Source organism: Leopardus geoffroyi, chromosome E2 (genome assembly GCF_018350155.1).
Source record: "Leopardus geoffroyi isolate Oge1 chromosome E2, O.geoffroyi_Oge1_pat1.0, whole genome shotgun sequence".
NCBI classification, from domain to species: domain Eukaryota; kingdom Metazoa; phylum Chordata; class Mammalia; order Carnivora; family Felidae; genus Leopardus; species Leopardus geoffroyi.
This window is the reverse complement of record NC_059335.1, coordinates 17177215-17194839: the sequence shown is the minus strand read 5'-3', so window position 1 is coordinate 17194839 and position 17625 is coordinate 17177215. Positions and strand designations below refer to the sequence as shown.

Below are 17625 nucleotides of genomic sequence, written 5' to 3'. Positions count from 1 at the left end.
TAATAAAGATGCATCTTTCTGGAGCATCCGTTTTTCTGAAAGAAAGGAAAATGGCTAAGATATAGAGATAAGTAATTTTTAAAGCGATTTTTATAAAAGCAGACTCATTGTGCAGTAGAAAACAAAATTAGTATTAACAATTTTTTAAAGTAAACATTTCCGGAAAACTTGTTTCTAGATGTCTAGACTCCCCCTATGTATTGACTCAGTTCTTTGGAGGAACTTTGGTGAGGCCAATTTGAAAAGCCCTGGACTAAGGAAGAGCTTTAAGAGCTAGTTTCCACTAGTGTAGACAGCACAGAATTGGGAAGGATGATGTCCTGTCTTTGGTTCAGAGATGTCAGGTAACAGATTTAAGATTCTCTTGTTTCTCAGTGACAAGGCAGTGACTCGTAATTTGACCAGGTTTTCCCCAGACCAAAGGTTGGCCTTTGTAAATGTAGCGAAACAAATTTTCTTCTAAAATGACACTTCCTTCTAGTATTGTATCGCGCTTAACATATTTTTCAGTAAAATGAAAAAGAACCATGGTACAAAAATGCATATACACAAATAATAGCTTTGGTACATACAAACAGGTAATCAGTAATAGTTATGAAGGCAGTAATTACAATAGTGACAAATCAGATAAAACACCTAAGGAATAAATAAGAAATGTATAAAAATCTATATGAAGATTATTCTTTAGTGTTAATGAAAGACCCAAAATAAGACTTGACCAAATGGAAATACATATCTTACATTTTAAAAATCTTCAAGCTATTTTGTGAAGAAAGTGTGCCTGTTTGGTGCAATATACTACTTTTTTAGTGGGTGGGAAAAAGAATGTGTATTCATAGGTGCATGAAGAAACTTTTATCTATATGAAGATTATTCTTTAGTGTTAATGAAAGACCTTTTGAAGTTTACACAGAAAATAACAGTTGTCAGAGGAGGGAGATGCAATAGTTAGGGCAGGGGTAAGAATCACAGTTTTGCTTGCCTGTGCTGTATATTTCCATTTTTAACGGATGGAGGGATTCAATTTCTGTGTTCAGTCCATTACTTTCCAGATGTTTATCACTGCCTCATTCTTGAATGTTTCCTTGACTTCCATTACACTACTCTCATTTGTATAATTCCAGTCAAAACCAAGGAATAACCTCCCCCTCAAAAAAAAAGCTCCATTAGTGACTTAATGTTTCTGTTTGTCCCTTAGCTATTAGTGTTCCTAAGTTTCTGAATTATCTTTTTTTTCTTTTCCCCCCCTAAGAACAAAATTCCACTGCTGTGGCTTCCCTTGACAGGTGACTAACAAATGTCCATTCATAGTTGAGCTCTGTCCAATTTGCTAATGGACAGCTCCACCTTGAGGCTACACCGGAACTTCACGCTCTTTGTGTCCAAAACGTTAATTCTGGTATCTCCGCCTCCTATGGTTTGCCTCCATCCATTCCCCTTTGCATTACCTGTTTCATCAATTAGTAACACTGTCCAGCCAGATTTTAAGCCTCTTATATCTGAGTCAGGGAAGAGCTTCTGAGTAATTTTGACTTTTGTCATTCATTCTCCATTACATATTGGAGGCCTAGATTTCTTTTTTTTTTTTTTCCCCTTAATGTTTATTTATTTTGAGGGGGGTAAGTAGAGAGGCAGAGGTAGAGGGAGAGCGAATCCCAAGCAGGCTCCATACTGTCAGCACAGAGCCCAATGTGGGGCTCCATCTCACAAACCATGAGATTATGACCCGAGGTGAGATCAAGAGTCTAACACTTAACTGACTTAGCCACCCAGCACCCTGACAAAAATGTTTTTATTGGGGAAAATGATATTCAAAACTGTGACTCTTTAATCAGGAGCAAGGCCACAAGTGACACTTGCACAGGTTGTGATTCTGTAGAACTTTAACAACTCAGTCTTGTAATTTCTCTGTATAACCTAAATTCTGAAAAATAAATAACCTAATTTCTGTTTCCCATTCCTGAAATGTGTGGAGGCTTTAAATGGCATAATGGGTTTGGCTGAGGATGCAAAGTGTAAATGCTCTTTTTCAATGTGCTCATGTGTATGTGTGTGCTCCAGCTTCTAAGCCAAAGGGTCATCATTACTTTGTTCTTTTTCATAGACCAGCTTCCTTGTGCATCCCCAGGAACTGCACTTCCTTTACCCATCAAATCCTTTAAGGATCCTTTGGTCTCAGCGTGAATTATGGGATTCTGCTTTGACCCTCAAGAGTAATGTCCAAGTCCTGTGTCACTGTTTAGAAGTTTAAAGACACCAGTTTAAACAAGAAGAGCAATGAATAACTGAGGAAGAAATGTAAAGGAGGTGCTTTCCAGGTGAGTAAGAAGGAACCCAGAAGGATGAATGGGATAAAGGTTAAGTTATTTTTTTATGATATATCTTTTTTTTTTAATGTTTATTTGTTTTTGAAAGAGAGAGTGTGCACATGGGGAGGGCAGAGAGAGGGAGACAGAGGATCCAAAGCAGTTCCACACGGACAGCAGAGAGCCTGATGTGAGGCTTGAACTGAAACCAGAGATCATGACCTAAGCCAAGGTCAGATGCTTAACCACCCAGGTGCCCCTCTTATAGTTACTCAACCTGCGACCTCTGAAAAAATTTTTGAGCAAGTTTTTTTATAATCCCATTGGAGTAACAGTTGCTGGGAATTCTTTAGATACCTAAATAACATTTCCAGATTCTCTTGCTTGATCATGCCCTTTTTTTTTCTCAGATTCTGGGGGACTGCTTGCCCCTGTAACCTCTATTCTGGATGCTAGCCTCTTTACTTCATTTGTAGTCTCAATTTTATAAATTGTCTAGCCTAAATATTGTGTTTTCCCTTTCACTAACATTTTATTTCTCCCCACTTCCATCTTAGAGTTGAATATTACCCCTTATCATTATTTCTTATTCCCTTCCTACCTACTATCATAGCACATTTCTCACTCTCTTGCATTTTAACAATATAGCAGGCTAGGAAATTAGTGCTGACTTCCTACTAGTTCACATCTCTGTTACTCTTTAAAAATAATACTATCATCTTTAAAATCCAATACATATACTTAATAGAAAATTAAGGGGCGCCAGGGTGGCTCATTCGGTTAAGCATCCGACTCTTGGTTTCAGCTCAGGTCATGATCTCGCAGTTTGTGAGTTCGAGCCCTACATCAGGCTCTGCACTGACAGCTCGAAGCCTGCTTAGGATTCTTTCTCTCTCTCTCTCCGTCTGCCCCTCCCCCACTTGCTCAATCAGTCTCTCTCAAAAATAAACAACAACAAAAAAGTTTTTTAAAAGAATGGTTCCTCAATCCTGGCCCTCGGTTCTCCATTTCTGTTCCCCAGAAGCAGCCACTATTAAATGTGCTTTCTTCTAAATGTTTTTATGAGTATACAAGGAGGCTTTAACAATGACATGATTTGACTATGACAAGAATACTGTTATTGCTGTGTTGAGAGAAGTTATATAAAGAGGCAAAGGCAAAAGTAGGAAGAATAGTGAGAAGTCTATTAAATAATACAGGGAAGACATAATGTGGCTTAGACTTTGGTGGTCCTAGTGAGAATTATGAGAAATGGCCAGATGCTGACTGTATTTTGAAGATAAAGCCAAGAGGATGTGGAAACATAATGGGTGTGTTACCTAGGAGAGAGTTGTTCAAGGCTTGAGCTCAAGCCTTGAACAACTGAGAAAATAAGGTTGTTATTTAACGAGATGAGAAGAATTTGGGAGTTGGTTTGGGAGAACAAGGGTTTGATTTGGGGCAGGGTAAATTAGATCCGTATTAGACATCTAAGTGCAGATTTTGAGTAGCAAGTGGTTATGTGAATCAGTTGAGGAAAGAGGTCCAGTCTAGTGATTAAATATTTTCAAAATATATATCAGAATGCTCAAATGTCAACCAAACTCTTAAATGTATTCTGTGAAAATGGTGACCTGTTAGAGCAGGAGTTGGCAAACTACATCCTACTATGTATTTTTGTAAGGAGTTTTACTGAAACATGGCCATGTTCAGTGCATCTCGTCCATTCATTTTCTTATGGTCTGTTACTACTTTCATGCTATGGTGTCCAAGTTGAGTAGATATCTACAGATACATGATATTGTAAAGCATTAGACAGGACTAAAAAGTATATCAGTCATGGTAAAGCTAAGTGACTATAATAAACCCCAAAATGTACTGGTTTAAGGAATATAAGAATTGATTTCCTGGTCACATAACAGTTATGTGGTGAGTAATGAAGATTTGCATGGTAGCTTTGGTCTTTGTGATCCTTTAAATGATCCAGATTTCCTCCAGGTTCTGTTGATCATTTAGTTGTGGTTGAAACGGGTCAACAGTGCATCCTAGTTCCACCCAAGTAGAGAAGGGAGAAATGACCACTGTAGGGCAAGAGGCCAGTAAACTTTCTGTAAATGTCCAGATAGTAAATAGTTCAGGTTTTGTAGGTCCTAGGATCTCTGCTGCAACTACTCAAGTCGGGCATTATAGCACAAAAATAGTTTCCTTAGGATTAGAGTATTTTGACTTCTATTTTGAAAATATTTGGGGGGGGGGGGGCACCTGGGTGGCTGAGTCTGTTAAGCAAGCAGCTGACTCTTAGTTTCGAGTCAGGTCTTGATCTTGCAGTTTGTGAGTTTGAACCCTGCATCAGGCTCTGTGCTGACCGTGCGGAACCTGCTTGGGATTCTCTCTCTCTGCTGTCTCTCTGACCCTCCCCCACTTGCGCTATCTCTGTCTCCCTCAAAATAAATAAATAAACTTTAAAAAAATATATAAGATGTGTTAATTACCAAGATGTCATTTCTGTGTTTTCTTTAGTTAGGAATATAGTGGGCTAAGTCCTAATCTGTTCTACATCATACTTTTGCAAATATAATGAATTTAAGAATTGGAAAATTTTAAATAAATGTTATTACTGTCATTTGTAAAAGTTTAGTAAATTCCACATCTTGAACCATCTATTGGGGTAATAAAATAACAATGGTCTCTTTTTTTTCTATATCTACTTTACTGTTTAGGTTTCTTGTCTTTTCTGGTCTCAGTTTTCATAGGTAATATTTGGTTTTCAAATTTGTATGGAGGTGAGCAAATAATCTCTACAGTCCTTTTCTGTCTATGGTTATTTCCAAGTAATCATTTTTTATTTTTATAATTTTGCTGTTATTCCTCTTTAGTTTTTCCCTAAGAATCAACTTGTGGATTTATTATTTCTAATTTTGTTTGTAATAATTAATTTTTCTTATCTGTACTTTTTTTTTCTTACATTTACTTTTCCTTATTGTAATTCCTTGGTTTGAATGCTTATTTTATTATGTTATTTCTTTTTTTTTTTTTAAAGCTTATTTATTTATTTTGAGAGAGCAAGCTCACGCATACAAGCAGGGGAGAAGCAGAGAGAGAGAGAGGGAGAGAGAGAGAATCCCAAGCAGGCTCTGTGCTGTCACTGCAGAGCCTGATGCAGGGCTAGATCTCACGAACCATGGGATCGTGACCTGAGTTGAAATCACCCAGGTGCCCTATGTTATTTCTTTTTAGAATAATGTAAACATATATGTTAAAACTTATCCAAGCATTTTTTTCAAATGTGTTCTATAGGCTCTGATATACATTGTTTTTGAATTTTTCTGAATATTTCTGAATGTTTTGCAATTTATTTTAATTTTATCTTTGACCAAAGTGTTTGTTCAAGCCAGTGTATTTTGAAATTTACAAGTGCTTGGGTGGCTCAGTCAGTTAAGCATCCGATTTCAGCTCAGGTCATGATCTCACGGTTCGTGGGTTTGAGCCCAGCATCAGGCTCTATGTTGACAGCTTGGAACCTGGAGCCTGCTTTGGATTCTGTCTCTCTCTCTCTCTGTCTCTCTCTCTCTGCCCCTGCCCTGCTTGTGCTCTGTCTCTTTCTCAAAAATAAACATTAAATTTTTTTTTTTTATTTGAAATTTACAAGTGAAAATTTCCTTTTTTCTAATGTATTTTTTTAATGTTTATTTATTTTGAGAGACAGAAGTGAGAGAGAGTGCACGTGCACATGCACACAAGCAGGGAAGGGGCAGAGAGAGAGAGCTGAGAGAGAATCCCTAGCAGGCTCTGTGCTGTCAGTGCCAGAGTTTGATGTAGGGCTCAGTCTCATGAACCGGTGAGATCATGACCTGAACTGAAATCAAGAGTCAGTCTCTTAACCAACTGAGCTACCCAGGCACCCTGTTTTAGATGTGTACCTTACAGAGAGTTTAGGTAGGTTTTATTATGTCAGTTGTTAAACCTTTGCGTGTGTCAAAATCATCTAGAGGGCTTGTTAAATACAGATTGCTGGGCCTTACCTGAAGGTTTTCTTGATTCAGGAGGTGTGTGTTGGAGCCTGAGAATTATCTGTATGAGCCTGTCATAGTCTTTTTCTTTTAATAGTTCTTTTTTTTCTAGTTGTATTTATTGACAGGAACAGTATGGTTAGTATTGGTTCTTTTATTTAATATTATGTATTCTGTTTTAAATTTGACCTCATCTTTTTTATCCTTTACTATAGGATCTTTGGTTTCCTTGAGTACATATGCCTTTCCTTCTGAAAATAATGGAAAGTGTGTTATATTTTATTATAATTATTTTGTTATATTCTCTTGGTTGCCTTTATATTCATAACTTTCTTAGTCTTTGTCTTCCATTTCTTCAGGTACTATACTTTACTCCTCACTAAGGAATGACGTATATTTTATACTTTAGTGTATTTTTAGTCTCCCTCCTCTCTTTCCCACACTGTTGGTAATTGTGATTATTGTTTCAGTTTTAAATAGTATCAGTTGTACCCTTCTTCCCTCCCCATTCATATATATGAAATTATTTGCATCTTCGCCTTTGATTGTGCAGTGAGCCATCTATCAAAGTCCTATCCATCATTTACCCTTGGGCTTCATTTTTATTAAAATGTCCCTTCATTATCACTTTTAGCCCAGTATCTCTAATCTTCTATTCCCATAGCATATTATAGTTTCCAGAGCAACTTGAATTCTAAGTATATGCTCTCTTACATTTGTATTTTTCCCTTTCATGTTTAAGACCTACATTGAAGCTCATTGAGACAAAAGCTGGTATTTTACCCTTGTTATGTGCAGTCTTGAGCACAAAGAAGATGATTAACAAATAACTGGTGATTGTTGTAGAGCTTCAGGTGTGGAAAGATTTACTTTTTCAGCTTTATTGAGGTATAATTTCCATAAAAGTCAACCCCTTTAGTATATTATTTGATAAATTTGGTAATTGTATACAGTCATAAAACCAACACCAAAACCAACATATAGAACAGATCCATCAACAGTTCTATATGAATTTCTAGAATTCATATAAATGTAGTCATTCACTGCATAATCTTTAGCATTTAATTTCTTTGATTTAGTTTTATATTTTTGAGATTAATTCATGTTATGTATATGAATATTTCATTTTTTATTGCTGATTATTATTATAAGTATGGACATAATTTGTCATTGATAGACATTTAGATTACTTCCATTTTTGACTATTAACATTCATATACTAGGTCTTTGTGTCAACATATATGTTCATTTATCTTGAATAAATGCCTAGAAATGGGATTGCTGCACAGAATAAGTATATATTGAACTTTATAAAATACTCAGATTATGTTCCAAAGTAGCTGTATCATTTTTCATTCCCACCTACAGTTTTTTGAGAGATAGTTGCTTCGCATTCTTACACTTGGAATGGCAGTTTTTTAATTTTAGCCATTTTAATGGGTGTGTAATGTATCTCACTGGGATTTTAATACGCATTTCTGATCACTAGTTTGGGTGGACATCTAATGTACTTATTGGCCATTCATATATCTGATTTTGTGAATATCTTTTCTAGTCTCTTACCCATTTTATAAATTAGATTACCTTTTTTTACTGAGATTTAGGAGTTCTATATATTTTGGATATGAGCCCTTCATCAGTTTCTACCAGTCTGGCTTTTCTTTTTTTTAACTGTGTTTTTGAAGGGCATTAGTTTTTTATTTTGATTAAGTCTACCATTTTTTCTTTATAAAAGAAATAGTTTTAACACTTATGTTGAGGTCTTTAATTCATTTTGAGTAAATTTTTGCCTATGGCATGCAGTAAAGGTTGAGGGTTTTTGTTTTCTAATTTTAGAAATTATAGCATTGATGTGAGTGACAGTATATTACTAGAGTCAGCTCTTGCAGTGATTTATAAGAAAATGAGGAGGCATGCCTGGCTGGCTTGAACCCATGGACCGTGAGATCATGACCTGAGCCAAAGTTGGACCTGCAACGGACTAAGCCACCCAGGTGCCCCTAAACTACATTTAAAAAAATAAAAATAAAATCTTTTGAAAATAAAATCTTTTATACATACATAATTTTATATATTATATGTATATAAATATATATATGATCAACTTGTTAACATAAAAGATGGGATTTAGAAAATTTCCTGTATTAATTTTTCTTCATGTTTTCTCTGGAACTCCTTTAGGAGATCTTGAACCTCTTAGACGCCTCCACTAACCTGCTAATTTTCTTTTTTTTTTTTTTTTTTTCAACGTTTATTTATTTTTGGGACAGAGAGAGACAGAGCATGAACGGGGGAGGGGCAGAGAGAGAGGGAGACACAGAATCGGAAACAGGCTCCAGGCTCTGAGCCATCAGCCCAGAGCCCGACGCGGGGCTCGAACTCACGGACCGCGAGATCGTGACCTGGCTGAAGTCGGACGCTTAACCGACTGCGCCACCCAGGCGCCCCTAACCTGCTAATTTTCTAATCATTATTACTTTCTCCCTTCCTTCTTTCCATTCTTCCTTTTTTTTTTTTTTTTTTTAATTATTCTGGGAGATTTCCTGGAATTTTTTTCCCCTAAGCTGTTGAATTTTTTAGTTCAACATATTTCTTATTTGCAAAAGCACTTCTTTATAGAACTCTGTTGATAGGGGTGCCTGGGTGGCTTAGTTGGTTAAGCATCCGACTTCAGCTCAGATCATGATCTCTCAGTCCATGAGTTCAAGCCCCATGTCAGGCTCTGTGCTGGCAACTCAGAGCCTGGAGCCTGCTTCAGATGCTGTGTTTCCCTCTCTCTGCACTCCCCCGTTCACACTCTGTCTCTCTTGCTCTCAAAAATAAACATGAAAAAAATTAAAAAAAGAAAAAGAACTCTGTTGATATTTCTGTGTTTTCAGTGCTTCTGTGATACTAATTACAGTATTGTTTATGTGTGTGTTTCTTTTGTTCCTTTCCTTGTTTTTTCCTATTTGTTTTGATCTAGCTTTCACATTAGGGCTTTCATCATTTTTTTGTATCTTTAGCTCTATGTTAAAATTTAACATTGAGGTACCAGAAACACTATTGTAATCTTTGTGCATGGTTGGGGCTTGTAAAATGGTGGGCTTCACTATGCAGCATTTAGTCAGATATCTAGATGATTCTTTTAAATGACTCCAAATGTGAATATCTGTAAGTGTTTTCATGACCTTTTCATTTTTTCAGTAAAGAACCCTCCCTGGGTGCCTGGGTGGCTCAGTTGGTTGAGTGTCTGATTTGATTTCAGCTCAGGTCATGAACTCATGGTTTGTGAGTTTGAGCCCCGCATGGGGCTCCGTGCTGTCCATGTGGAGCCTGCTTGGGATTCTCTCTCTGCCCCTTGTGTGCCCTCTTTCTCCCTCTCTCTCTCTCGCAGAATAAATAAAAATAAGGAAGGAAGAAAGAAAGAAAAAAGAAACCAACCCATCTATTGTTTGACACCACCAACCACCAGCATTTCTAAAGAGCAGCAGTAGAAAGGGGTTGGAACCCTATTCTACATAGGAATTTTTACTCCCTCTTTTCAGTATCTACTTTGCCTATCATCACTAAGTTTGGAGGCTCCTGGTTATACTTTGGATAATAAATTCCTATGTCCTTCCAGTTAGGAGAATTAGGTACATAAGCTGCTGCTTTTATAATCATTTTATAAGTTCCACCTTCTACTCTTACCCAGTCACTCCAGTTAGAGAGCCTTTGTGTTGACAGCTGTATCACAAATTACCTTGCTTCTAGGTAGCATCCTCTTTTTCTGGCTTTTTATTTAAGCCACTTGATTCTGCTGTTAATTTATAGTTCTTTATTTGTTTTCCTTTCAAAATTTCCTAAATCTTTTCATCCACCGGTGTCTTCTCAACCTCTGCAGTGTTTATGAGTATATTCCCTTCATCCTCGTACTATCATTTGAATGGAGTTTCAGGAAGATACAGAATAAATATCTTATTTAACCATATGTCCTCTTTAATAATTCTATTTATTTTATTTTTTATCCTTTCATCTTAGGCTCTCCCAATCTTATGTGTTTGTTTTTTCATCCTGTTTGTTACCTGTTCTTTATATTTTATTTTACTGATTTATAAAATGCAAAAGTTACATTTAAAAACAGTTGAGCAGGGTGTCTGAGTGGCTCAGTTGGTTAAGCCTCCCAACTCTCGACTTCGGCTCATGTCATGTTCTCACAGTTCATGGGTTCGAGCCCCACATTGGGCTCTGTGCTGATGGTGCAGAGCCTGCTTGGGATCCTCTCTCTTTCCCTCTCTCTCTGTCCTTCCCCGGCTCGTGTGCACACTCCCCCTCTCTCTTTCTCAAAATAAATAAACTTAAAAAAATAATAAAAATAAAAACAGTTTAAACTACATGCTCCTGTGAATGTTATTTGTATTTAAGCTTTCTTTTTACTGTGGGACTAGGTTTGAAATAAAGAGTCTATTTTACAATACCACATTTAAAAATTTTTGTTAAAAATACTGGAAAAAATCACAAGTGTTAGTGTTGATGATGATGATAGCCACTTTTTTGGATATTTACTACATGCTAGGCACTAAATATTTTACAGTTATTAGCGCTTTTCAATGATGATTTTGTTTTTATTCCCTTTTAGAAAAGGTCTGGGAAATTTATAAATAGATGAAGACTCAGCATGGAAGACATGAGAGTTAAGTCTCATCTTTCTCCATGAAAATATAGTTTAGAAAAAACTCAGAAAACTCAGAAAAACAACAGAAAAGTATTTCCTTTGAGGACAGATGTTGATTCTTTACGACTACATCTCTATGTATGAGACTCAGTTTAAGAGAGTTCAGAACATAATTTATACTCAAATATAAGTGAAGCTAAGAAAGAACCATTAAGAATACAATTGATATTATATGTTTCATCCCAATCTGTAATTGTCTAATCTCAGGATAAGCAATGTAAGTCTTTCATCATAAATTCAGCTTCATTAGATACCTGAGAATTAATACTGGAGAGAAACCCATGAATTTGGTGAATGTGGAAAAGCTTTCATCTATGTCACATTGTCAAGAAATACTGAAGAATTCTTGTTGGAAAAAATATCTGCATGATAAGAATGTTGGAAAGCCTTAAGCCTGAAGCAGATCTCCTTCAGCATGATCAAATTCATACTAGAGAGAAACCTCATGAATGTAATGAATGTGGAAAAACCTTCAGCCTGAAGGAAAACCTCATAGAGCATAAGAAAATGCATACTGGAGAAAAATCACATGAATGTACTGAATGTGGTAAAGTATTCTCTCGAGTCTCATCCCTTACTCTACATTTGAGAAGTCATAGAGGAAAGAAACCATATAAATGTAATAAATGTGGAAAAGCCTTCAGTCAAAAGAGAAACTTCCTTTCTCATCAGAAACATCATACGGGAGAGAAACTCTATGAGTGTGGGAAAGCTTCTATTCAGATGTCAAGCCTCATTAAACACCAGAGAAATCATACTGGAAACAAACCCTATGCATGTAAGGAATGTGGAAAAGCCTTCAATGGCAAATCATATCTCACTGAGCATGAGAAAATCCATACAGGAGAGAAACCATTCGAATGTAATCAATGTGGAAGAGCCTTCAGCCAGAAGCAGTACCTCATTAAACATCAGAATATCCACAGTGGAAAGAAACCCTTTAAATGTAATGAATGTGGAAAAGCCTTTAGCCAGAAAGAAAACCTGATTATCCATCAAAGAATACATACTGGAGAGAAACCTTATGAATGCAAGGGGTGTGGGAAAGCTTTCATTCAGAAGTCAAGCCTCATTAGACACCAGAGAAGTCATACAGGAGAGAAACCCTATATATGTAAAGAATGTGGGAAAGCCTTCAGCGGCAAATCAAATCTCACTGAGCATGAGAAAATTCATATTGGAGAGAAACCCTATAAATGTAATGAATGTGGAACAATCTTCAGGCAGAAGCAATACCTCATTAAACATCACAATATTCATACAGGAGAGAAACCCTATGAATGTAATAAATGTGGAAAAGCCTTCTCTCGAATCACATCACTTATTGTACATGTGAGAATTCATACGGGGGATAAACCTTATGAATGTAAAATATGTGGGAAAGCCTTCTGTCAAAGCTCATCTCTTACTGTTCATATGAGAAGCCATACAGGTGAAAAGCCCTATGGTTGTAATGAATGTGGAAAAGCCTTCTCTCAGTTCTCAACTCTTGCTCTACATATGAGAATCCATACTGGAGAAAAACCTTATCAGTGTAGTGAATGTGGGAAAGCTTTTAGCCAGAAGTCACATCATATTAGACACCAGAGAATTCATACTCACTAAAGCTCGATAAACGCCTTGAATTTAGGAAAAGCTTCAGCAAAACTCAGACTTAATGGTATACCAGAAATTCATTTTATAATAAAGTGGCTTGAATGTGGAAAATACTTCAACAAATCAAAACTTAAATACTAACAATTTTAATAAGTATCATAGTTTAAAAACCTATGCTCCCAGAACTCCCACAGCAAACATTGTTAATGATGTACTTTTAGGAGCAATCTCATTGAAGTAAGTATGGATCCAGTCATGGACACTAAGCAGCATGGTTCTGGAAGGCCTACCTGATGCATTAAGACAAAGATATGAGAGGTATAAAGATTTTAAATTAAGAGACAAAATTGTCATTTTTAAAATTTTTTGCTACAGATGTAATCAAAAGTATTTGTTCTTGATGCATTCATAGAAATCAAAGATTGGGACAGAATATTGTATTCAGAAACATGCCTTTATGGGGAATTGGTAATTGATAGAGATGATATCAAAAGTTGGTAGGGGAATTATGGATGATTCAAAAAATGGTCTCAGGGTAACTGATTCTTCATGTGGAAAAAATACTGGATCTCTGCCATAGTAATACATTAAAGAATTTATTATGAAATCCAAAAGTATTGTAAAGACCAGAATGCAAAAAGCAAAACTTGGTAACATAAGAATTTTATAGGAGAATGTTTTTAAAACCTCCAGTAGGAAAGAATTTCTAAAATAGATTCCAGAACACACACTCTTGAGTGTACATGCATATACCCAAGAAACCGATACATGTACTTAAGTTAGGGAGTCATGTATCTTTATGTTCATTGCAGCATGAATTACAGTAGCAAAAAATTGGAAACGTGTGTTGCTTGTGAAATGGATAAATACAATGTGATATAGGCACACGGTAGAATATTCTCTAGTAGTTAAGTATAACAGATTATATATATAAATAGAAAGACCTGAAAAATCATGTGGCGTGAAAAAAATGAAGAGATCAATATGTTATAATCGTTAGCTCTGTGAATTTGAATGAAATCAACACTATTATTAAGCATTAGTCATGGAAGAACATTTTTATGGAACACTGAAGAATGGATTGGAAGGATACACACTCATTTCCCAAAAGTGATTGCCTCTAGAAAGAAAGGTAGCAGAAAAGAAATGGGACCAAGCATGGTTGTTAAAGGATATTTCAGTTTTGTATCTAAATACCATCATTAAAAAGAAATAAAGATTCCAACTAAATATAACAAAATGTTAGTTAACTCTGGGTTGTGGTAATATATGTGTTCTATTGTTTGTGCTATTCCTGAAAATTAAAAAAGATAAAGATAGGAGTAGGAAAGTTGTACATGCAGTACATGTAATAATGGACTCACAATCCCAGGCAGATGCTACTATTTTATAGAAAATATTTCTAAAATCATACCTTTATTAGAAGTTATTTTTTTTAATTGGATGGTAGCTTAGCATGTCACATCACTAATATGTGTGGTCTCAGAAATTAAAGCATGATTCTGCAACAGGTTAAGTGAGTTACATACATTTAAGAATCATATGATTTAATAATACTTGCACAGACTTGATACTAAGAACTAGTTTTTACTGAAACATAAGAAATTTTAAGAGTCCACATAACCAGTATTAGCATTAATAATTTGATATTTTTTAAATGAAGAAACCAAGTTACTCTTAAATTTTTAAATATGCCACTGAGTAAAACTTCAATTCTTGCATTTTACCTTCAATTTTAACCTCAGACATTTTTATTCTCTCTTCTGCCAGATATAATTGATAAATCCCGTTTGTTTGTTTCTTTGGTGAAAATGGTGCTAAAAGAGATCTGAGACCTAAACAGTATTGTTTTATGTGAAGCAAATCTTTTTGCCAATTTTTGTTTACTTGATCCCTTTCTACAACAACTTGACACATAAAGAGTTGTTAATGCTCTTTTTGAACAGTGATAAAAATGAGTATGCAATATTTAAACCTTAGGCATATGTCAAATATATCAATTTCTTTGAAATACAAAATAATGAAATGCTAATAAAACCATAGTACTACACCACTTATTAGCAGTTTTGAAGATTGGTCTTAAGATTATAAGTTCCAGGGGTTGTTTATGTGTTTACATGAATCTAAATTATCCTCTTTTCTTCCATTCTTCATTAAACATTCCCCTTGTATTTCTTAAGTGTTTTGCCCTTCGATTTGTACAGCTTTGAAGTCACCAGAGCAATTTAGAACTCTTAATTCGAACCAAACTAGGAGGATTACCTTTTGGTGCCTGCAGTGGGTTGGTGCCAAGGTGCAACAATGATTACGATAGATAGAGTAAGATGAGTAACATCTGTGATACTGTATACTGTAAATTTACTCTGATATTCCCTACTGATTCAACTTGTTGCTAGTTATTTGCCACCACAAACAACCCTACAGTAAACATTTTTTTTTTTAACATTCTTAAAATCAGACCTTAAATTTCAGATGTTTTTATTTCTGAGGCAAAAGATTGTTAGATTAAAGGACATATACTATTTTTTAATTTTAATAGATAATATCGGTCATTTTCAGAAACACATCTTTCCTCTAACCCTGCAATAGATGGTAATATACTACTTAAATTTATGTTTGTCTGATGAGCATACACCTCAACTGCTCCTAGATTTGCTGCTTTGTAAATTTTTGCATTGTTGGCTCATTTTCCTATAGGATTATTTATCTGTCAATTTTGAAGACCTCTTTATATGTTAGACGTTAGGAATTTGCCTAATTTTTGTCATAAAAATATTTTTCCATAAAAATATCTTAAATTTCTGTGTAATCGATATGTATTTTTTCTAAGCTTACGGATTGGTTAAAAAGATAGTTTAATCTCTGGATTGTATATGTAATTTTTCTTAGGTTTTCTTGCAAGTTGTTTATTGTTTACTTTTTTCAATATGTAAATATTTAATATATCTAGAATTTATTTTTTAATGTCCTATAAAATGAAGATTCATTGTTATTTTCTTCCAGATGGGTTTCCAGTTATACAAGCACAATTTGTTAAAATAACCCATCTACTCAGCAGTCAGTCACATAGTTCTGACACCAGTCTGCGGTGTCCACCAACAGCAATCACAGATTTGAACTGGCAATCAAAAAAACAGAATAGGCTTTAACCCAACATTAGGTTTATTATTAGCTTTGTCCTGATCAAAACAACAACAACAACAACAACAAAACCACCTTTACAATACTGCAACTACCCAAGCAAAGATAGATTCGAGGACCTATGTACTGCTGAAGGGAGAAAAGGTCAGAATGGGTGCAGTTCACCTAAACCCTGGGAAACAACGTTCTCACCCAGGATATCTTACTATAACCCACCACTGTATCTGCATGGTGTACCCCCATCACATGGGGCACACCCAGTTGTAAGACTGAAACCCACTTAAGCACAGGGAAGCTGCTCCCTTGTTTTCCCAAGACTTGATACCTTAGTCATATAGGCTAGCCATGTCTTCATGCCAATTCACAGCTCTTCCCTCATCTACGTACAGGATACAAATGAATCTACAGTAGTATTTTCTTCAAGGAAACTGGTATGAAGGCAAATCTAAGGTTCTCTTTCTACACATGGGTCAGTAGGAAAGGCCTGTTGTTTTTACCAGTACCATCCTTTTCCTATTTAACTGACCCAGTTATGTGATCCTTTAACCATATGATCTTTTCCTCATTCAACTGAAACTGCTTGTAGTTTCACTTGTACCAAAACCTGTTTTGTATTTTCATTTCACTAATTTATTTTTCTACTTCTATACTAATACCATATTAACTGATAAACTGATTTAACACTAGCCTTACTGCATTTTGATACTGCATATTAGACCAAGTACTCGCTGTTTTTCATAGTTTTATTGGCTATTCTAGTTTTCTTTCTATATAAATGAAGATGGTGTTCTCAAAATACAAAAACTCTTTGATAGTTGGAATTACATAAAATTTATATATTTATTTTGAGAGAAATGACATTTTTTATTTTAAGTCTTCCTGACCCAAATTGTAGTGTGCCTTTGCATTTCTTCAAACTATGATCATGTCCTTCAGCATGAGAGTTCTGAACAAAGTAATCTGAATGCCATCCCTGCTTAATATTATATTAGAAAAAGTTTGTTAGTTGGGTGAATAAGAAAAATTCCTATTATGGACTAAATGTAGCCCCCCAGAATTCATATGTTGAAGCCCTGATTTCTATTGTGATGGTGTTTGGAGATGGGGCTCTAAGGAAGTAATTGGGTTTGGATTAGGTCATGAAGGTGGGACACTCATGATGGGAACAGTACCTTTATAAGAAGTGGGAGAGAGATTATAAGAACATAAAGAGATTTCTTTCCATTTGTATACACAAGTCCTGTGAGTGCAGGAGTTATTTCTGTAGACAGAAAGAAGCTGTCTACATACTAGGAATTGGACCTTCACAGGATTTGCCAGCACTTTGATCTTGGGATTTCCCAGCTTCTATAACTGTAAGAAATAAATGTCTGTTTAAACCACCCAGTCTATGGTATTTTGTTGTAATGCCCAAGATAAGACAATCCCTTTCCTGCTTAATTCTACTGGGCTCCTAATAAATGGTAAAACAAAAAGCACTTTTCATTAGGAGAGTAAAATTCCAAGTCCCATTATTAATAAGGTCTATAATTTTAATTTAAAATTGTTTTTAACGTTTATTTATTTTCGAGAGAGACACAGTGGACTACAAATCCACAGAAATCTGGGGCAAGACATGGATAGAGACACACAATAGATAATCCACAGCCTGGAGGAAAAGCTAGGGTAAGACTCTGGGAACTTAGGGTATTCAAAATCAGATGTATATATGGGGGATTTAGAAAGGCATACACCTGCCCATCCAAGAAGCGTACTAAAGAAAGACCTGAGAAGACAAGATTTCACATCCAGATAATCCAGATAATCCCTAAATTCAGAGAAATCCTAGCTAAATTGTAAAGGAGTATCCCAACACAGTGCCAATCAGCAAAGATTACAAAAGATGATGGTTGTGTGG

General features: G+C 35.5%; 1 protein-coding gene across 3 annotated transcripts in view; it reads left to right on the top strand.

Moving 5' to 3' along the window:
- Positions 1-17110, top strand: part of ZNF260 (zinc finger protein 260) — a 75439-nt gene extending 58329 nt beyond the window's left edge. The window contains exons 2-4 of one of the 3 annotated variants that reach the window (XM_045441116.1): positions 179-344; positions 2105-2318; positions 10896-17110. In XM_045441116.1, the coding sequence (XP_045297072.1) occupies positions 11358-12596 (1239 nt within the window). In that variant the 5' untranslated portion in view covers positions 179-344; positions 2105-2318; positions 10896-11357 and the 3' untranslated portion in view covers positions 12597-17110. The remainder of the gene's footprint in view (positions 1-178; positions 345-2104; positions 2319-10895) is intronic. The other 2 variants (XM_045441115.1, XM_045441117.1) reach the window with 2 other exon arrangements.
- The last annotated feature ends 515 nt before the right edge of the window (positions 17111-17625 follow it).